The sequence below is a fragment of the Crocuta crocuta genome, unplaced genomic scaffold (assembly GCF_008692635.1).
Source record: "Crocuta crocuta isolate KB4526 unplaced genomic scaffold, BGI_CrCroc_1.0 scaffold323, whole genome shotgun sequence".
In the NCBI taxonomy this organism is placed as follows: Eukaryota; Metazoa; Chordata; class Mammalia; order Carnivora; family Hyaenidae; genus Crocuta; species Crocuta crocuta.
This window is the reverse complement of record NW_027536465.1, coordinates 995,381-1,002,533: the sequence shown is the minus strand read 5'-3', so window position 1 is coordinate 1,002,533 and position 7,153 is coordinate 995,381. Positions and strand designations below refer to the sequence as shown.

Sequence of the window (7,153 nt, the reverse complement as noted above, 5' to 3'; positions counted from 1 at the left end):
TACCTTAATGTGCTAATATAATATATAATAATGGTGCATTTTATTGGGTTTTAGGAGAGCTAATTTTATAATAAAGCTACCTAAAGGGATTTGTACCCACCTTCCTTTTCTACCTCTATAATTTTAGAAACATTCAACATCGCAAGATTTGGGAAACTGCTAGAATGTCCTAGCAGGTCTGTGTGGTGCAACAAAAATATTGGGTGCTGAAGTCTATAAAAATGGTAGTTCCTGCTTTGGAACCATTTCTTTAAAAATTACTTTAAATATATCATTAAATTTTAAAAAGATTTTTAAAGTTTCAAAAATTTTTCTGAGATATAGACAAGTCCTGCATACTTCTCACCCAGTTTCCCCTGATGGTAGCATCTTCCCTTATCATAACACATTAGTCAAAACTAAGAAACTATCGTTGATATAGTACTGTTATCTAAAACTCAAGAATTTATTTAGATTATTATTTTTTAACTAATACCATTTTGCCCTTACAGGGTCCTATCCAGGATACAGCACTGCATATATTGTTCTGTCTCCTTGGTCTCCTCTGACCTGTGACAGAGTTTGAGGAGTACTGCTCAGGTATTTTGCAGAAGGTCTTTCAATTTATGTTCATCTGATCTTTTCGTCATGGTTACACAGAGGTTTATTTAGTCTTAAAAAAAGAGTAAGAAGTGCCATTCTTATCACATCCTATCAGGGGACATATGCTACCAACATGACTTGTCACTTAGGATCTTAATCTTAATCTTAGTCACCTAAGCAGGAGATGTTTGCTGGGTGCTTCAGTATAATTCTACTTTTTTTTCCCCTGCAAGTTCTACATTTTGGAAATATATCACTAAGTTTAGGTCGTAGTCATGGTGGAAGACTCTACATTCAACCTCCTAGGGGAAATTTAAATCCATTATTCAGGGTTTTTCTATAAAAAATACAGATGAGCCTCAAATGCTAAGTGAAAAATTACAGACCTAAGCAATACATATGCTAGGATTACAGTTAAGGATACTCTAAAAAAGGCAACTTTATTTGGACAAAACAGTTTATTCGTTGTCAGGAGCAGTGAGTGACAGAATGGGTTCACTCAAAATGGTTCGTAGGAAGTTTTTAGGTGCCAGTGCTTATTTGACATGAATCTGACTATATTCCTACAACTATATGCTAAAATTGTGACTGTTAATGTGTGGAAATTATGCATTAATTATAAACTGACAAAAGTAACCAGTAATACAAAAACGTGCATGTTCAATGAAAAAACCAGCATGGCCCCCACAGGTAGTTTAATTGCTTCCCTCTTGGGAAGGTGGAATGAGGTGCTGGAAAGGTTCTTCCACGGGAAATTCCCAGAGAAGCTCTGTGTCTATAATTCTCTCTACATTGCCCATCATTACCCAATGAAATCCCAATATGACTACACATGACATCATTGTAGAGGGACCAGTCTACATCCTGAACCCATTTGGTGATCATTTATTCATCTCAACATTAAACTTGCTACTACACGGAAACCTTATCATGGAATTCTCCATTAGCCTGCAACCACATTCAAGGGAAACATCCGAAGATAAAAATCACATTGATTGACTTTAAAAATGATAATTTCTTATTGAGATATTTTACAAACCCCTTTGCTTGTTATTTACAGAGACATGCCTGTGAATTATGTAAGAGGTAATATTATCATCTTTATTTTACAAATAAGGAGAAGGTAAGTGATTCCTCTATGGACACAGAAAGTGCATAAATTCAGAAATTGAACCATCTTAATGTTCTTTCCTCCATTTTTCCCTGCCTCAGACCTTGGAGTTTATGACCATGTCCTGAGAGAGCTCCTTTAGTAGGATTTATGCGTTACTCTACAGCTGAGATTCTGATTCAGACCCGCTACTCAGCATTGCCTCTTCCTGCTCACCCAGCAGACAGGTCAGCATGCATATTCCATAAACATTTTGAATGAGAAGTATAATCCATGCAAAAGCAGTACGGCAGCTCTGCTTACTTCGAGTTATTTGGGAACAGTAATTCAATGTTTTTCCAAAACACGGAGGTGAGACTGGCATATAAATGTCAAACTTTCCGTCAGAAGGGAGTTTACTGATACTTAAGGAGCATCGTTCTGCTTTGCTAAAGTTACAAACAAAACAGCCACAGATGATTCTCTAGTTGATCAAGTGGTGATTTCATCCTGTTCACCCAATGCTGGCCTCTCATTGGACAGAAACAAACAAGAGCAAGAGTGAAATAATCGTTAAACTACAAAATTTCTATTATGAGTTAACAAGTTCCAAACTATATTTTAAACTCTCCCCTATAATCTCAAGCTTATTGTCACCAGTATGATCGCACATGTTGACAGCAAATGGCTAAAAGCAGAGCCTTTTGATTACACAGAAAGGGGATGTAACTCTTGAATCTTGACTCCTTCCCACGCTAGCTGTGTATTTTAGAGCATCACATAACTTCTCAAATCCTCACGTTTCACAGTGGTGAAGGAGGGATAATAATACTACCTACTGTATACACACATGCATTTACATATAAAGCCCATATTATTGCTTATAGAATGTAGTATAGGCTCCAAGTGGACATGTGTGTTAAAGTTAGCAAACAATATCTACAGTGGACACGTGTGTTAAAGTTAGCAAACAATATCTACAATGTCCAGTGTTGGCAAGCAATGTCCCTCCTTGTACAGGGAAATTGTCAAAGTTTAGGAGGAAGATATTAGTCGTTAGCAGAAGAGGGATGCCTTTCCAAGGCTTCAAGTTCAAGTGAGCAGATTTACAGTACTCTTCCTATGGAGGAGTACTGACTATCCCAGCCCCTCGGGCTCCAGGTATCACACCATGTGCACTAGGCATGCATCTCTCAGAGACTTCAGTGGGAAACCACAAACTGATTTTGGACTAGTAGAGACAAAGAGCAATTATAAATTGAGTTAAATTCAATTTGATTTAAATACACTTCAGACTATCATCTTAGGAACCATTCGGTGTGGGTTCAAAAGTTGGTTCAAAGCATGGCTTGTCAATTAATACTCATTTAAAAATAAAAATTGGGGCACCTGGGTGTCTCAGTCAGTTAAGTCTCTGACTTGAGCTCAGGTCATGATCTCATGGTGCATGGGTTCGAGCCCCGCTTTGGGCTCTGTGTTGACAGCTCAGCGCTTGGAGCCTGCTTCAGATTCTATGTCTCCCTCTCTCTCTCTGCCCCTCACTTGCTTGCATTCTGCCTATCTCTCTCTCAAAAATAAATATTTAAATTTTTTCAATAAATAAATATAAAAAATTACTCAATATCTTGTGCATATTTATTTATTACACACACACAGAGAGAGAGCGCAAGTGGGTGAGGGGCAGAGAGACAGGAAGAGATCAGCATGAAGCCTGATGCAGGATCCAGAGATCCAGACCTGAGCCAAAATCAAGAGTCAGACACTCAACTGACAGCCACCGAGGAGCCCGTTGTGCTTCATAATTTAAATGACTGTAATAACAAATCAAACTCATGATGTTCTTGAGAAGATGTACAGATTTTCCACGACTTACAACAAGCTTATGTTCCAGTAACCCTACGGGAAGCTGAAAATGTTGTAAGTTGAAAATTTACTTAATACACCTGATTTACTGAACATCACAGCCTAGCCTCTCCTACCTCAAACATACTCTATGCACCTACATTAGCCTACAGTTGAGCAAAATCATCTCATGCAAAGCCTGTTTTATGATAAATATGTCATGTAATGTCTTGAACGCGGTACTGAAAGTGAACCACAGAATGGTTGTCAGTGTCTGGGTTGTTGACCTTCGTGATCGCATGGCTGACTCGGGGTTGTGGCTGGTACCAATGCCTAGCATCACAAAAGAGTCGAACCTCACATCACTAGGCTGGGAAAAGATCAAAATTCACAATTCAAAACTTGATTTCCACTGAATGTGTGTCCCCATAGTCAAGTAGACAAACCCTAAACTGAACCATTGTAAGTGGGGACTGTCTGTACCTCTAGTGTCTGCAGCAGTTCCTGGAAGGTGGGTAATGTGCAAGTACCTGCTTCCACTAAGTTCGGGGAAAATGAACTGCCAGGCATTCATTCTGGACAAGCCATCTTGATCAAGTTATTTAATTCTCCACACCTCAGTTTACAGATTTCTGAAATTTTAGAATTGAGGAGACGTTCCATACTTCAGACTCAACAGTTTGCAAATACACATTATTAATGCACTGACTTTTGTGGCCAAACTAATTTCTTTTATCTGGAGAATCTTGAAATACAAACTACTGCTCTAATGAAATAACACATCTGCATGTACACTTTTCAATAGAAGTCTCTGTTTATCACCACCCATTTCTTTCTTCTCATCGCCGCAGAGCATTTGTGGTTCTCAACATTGATGGATAACAGGACAGAAGTGACACAGTTCATCCTGCTGGGACTAACCAGTGATCCAGGCCTGCAGGTTCCCCTCTTTATCATGTTCACCCTCATCTACCTCATCACTCTGGTCGGAAACCTGGGGATAATGGTGTTGATTCTGTTGGACTCTCGTCTCCACACTCCCATGTACCTTTTCCTCAGTAACCTGTCTCTGGTGGACCTTTGCTACTCTACAGCTGTCACTCCCACCGTCATGGCTGGATTACTAATAGAGGACAAGGTCATCTCTTATAACACATGTGCTGCTCAGATGTTCTTTTTTGTAGCGTTTGCCACTGTGGAAAATTACCTGTTGGCCTCAATGACCTATGACCGCTATGCAGCAGTGTGCAAACCCTTCCATTACACCACCACCATGACAACAGGTGTGTGTGCATCTCTGGTCATAGGCTCCTACATCTGTGGTTTCCTGAATGCCTCTATCCACACTGGAGACACGTTCAGCCTCTCCTTTTGTATGTCCAATGTGATTCATCACTTTTTCTGTGATATTCCTGCAGTCATGGTTCTCTCTTGCTCTGATAGACATGTAAGTGAGCTGGTTCTTGTTTATGTAGTGAGCTTCAACATCTTTTTTGCTCTCCTGGTTATCTTGATTTCCTACATATTCATATTTATTACCCTCCTAAAGATGCACTCATCTTCAGGATATCAGAAGGCTTTATCCACCTGCGCTTCTCACTTCTCTGCAGTCTCTATCTTTTATGGAACTATCATCTTCATGTACTTACAGCCCAGCTCCAGCCATTCCATGGACACAGACAAAATGGCGTCTGTATTCTACACCATGATCATCCCCATGCTGAACCCTGTGGTCTATAGCTTGAGGAACAAAGAAGTTAAGAGTGCACTCATGAAGCTCCTTTCAGAGGCAAAATTATGTTTAAGATTGTGATTTTTTTAACATTGTACAATGTACAGTAATCTAATTTCATCAAGACCACAGTGAAATTAATTTCTGAAGTGATATCCTTACTTATTCAATGCCTCTTATCCAGAAAGGAAAAAAAATGTATGTCCAGAAAAGTAATACCTGAACAAGAATGGTTAAGATGTCTTGGGGCCTGGGAGCCTGGTGGCTCAGCTGTTAAGCATCTGACTTCTGCTTAGGTCACGATCCCAGGCTTAATGAGTTCAAATCCCACATTGGGTGAGCTGGAGCCTCGCCTTGGGTGAGCTGGAGCTCTGCCTTAGGTGAGCTCCTCTTTTCTTTCTCTTTCTCTCCATCCTTCCCTCGCTTGCACCTTCGTTCACTTATTCTACATGCATTTTTTTTCTACTACATCAATGCAGAAACATATAAAACAGGGGCACAAATGAGACCATAAACAAAAGTTGATGCATGTGCCCATAAGGATACACACACTTTGGAGTAGGGAATTTCCCAGAATTAAATGGATTGTTGTTAGTTTTTAATAATAGTAATTTAAATATTTAACTCATGTGTTAGGATAGAAATTTATGTCCAATATTTTTTTAAAAAATTTTTTAATGTTTTATTTATTTCTAGGAGAGAGAAGGAGAGACAGGAGCAGGGGAGGGTCAGAGAGAGAGGGAGTCACAGACTGAAACAGGCTCCAGGCTCTGAGCTGGCAGTCAGCACAGAGCCCGACGCGGGGCTCTGTTCGAACCCACGAACCCACGAACCGCGAGATCATGACCTAAGCGAAAGTCGGATGCTTAACCGACTAAGCCACCCAGGCGCCCCTATGTCCAATATTTTTATTTCATCAGTTGAATGCTGTTCTAAGAGTTCTAACTTGAGAATATCCTTGAGAATATACTTAAAATAATATATTACTAAATGAGTCTATGTACGTTTAAGGGATACAGCTGATTTTCTGCTTTGCTAAAATATTTTTTTAACATTTATTTATTTTTGAGAGACAACGAGACAGAGTGTGAGCAGGGGAGGGCAGAGAGAGAGACACAGAATCCGAAGCAAGTTCCAGGCTCCAGGCTCTGAGCTGTCAGCCCAGGGCCTGATGTGCGGGGGGCTGGAGCTCACAAACCGTAAGATCATGACCTGAGCCGAAGCCGGATGCTTAACCGACTGAGCCACCCAGGCACCCCAATTTGCTGAAATATTTTTATCTTACTCAGTGTTTGTACTCCAAAGTTTGGGCACAATGATTTCCTGGATCCCATAATCAAGTGAATCATCTGAAACAATCCCATGATATTTACTTTGAAGTGATGCCTCATTAAGTGGCAAGTAACATATCAAATAAGTAGTTTAGTAAATCATAAAAAGACATGAAATTTAAAGTTTTTTGAAGGGTTGGGGCACCTGGGTGGCTCAGTCTGTTGAGTGTCGTACAACTCTTCATTTTGGCTCAGGTCATGATCCCAGAGTCATGGAATCAAGCCCCTCATTGGGATTCACACAGAATGTGGAGCCTGCTTGAAATTTTCTCTCTCTCTTCCCGTCTCCCCAGCTCATGCTCTCTCTCTCTCTGAAAAAAATTATTTAAGGGCTAGTATCTAATTTTATTTGAAAATTACTTCATATATATGAAATATAGTTAACTGAAATGATTCTAGATATCTAACATATATATCTGATATATATGACAATATCTGTCAATAATAAAGATAATATACATTCAATATGCTAGTATAATGCACAATACTTATGCTTTTAATTTTGACCCTTAGAGAGCTTTATACTGTACAAATCCACCCACATAAATGTGTACCCTCATCTCATTTGTTACCTCT

The 7,153-nt window shown here is 39.6% G+C and overlaps 1 protein-coding gene across 1 annotated transcript; it reads left to right on the top strand.

Moving 5' to 3' along the window:
- Positions 1 to 4,388: 4,388 nt before the first annotated feature.
- LOC144218790 (olfactory receptor 5B3-like) lies at positions 4,389 to 5,327 on the top strand. Its single transcript, XM_077748758.1, has one exon. The coding sequence runs from the start codon at positions 4,389 to 4,391 to the stop codon at positions 5,325 to 5,327; it is 939 nt and encodes a 312-aa protein (XP_077604884.1).
- The last annotated feature ends 1,826 nt before the right edge of the window (positions 5,328 to 7,153 follow it).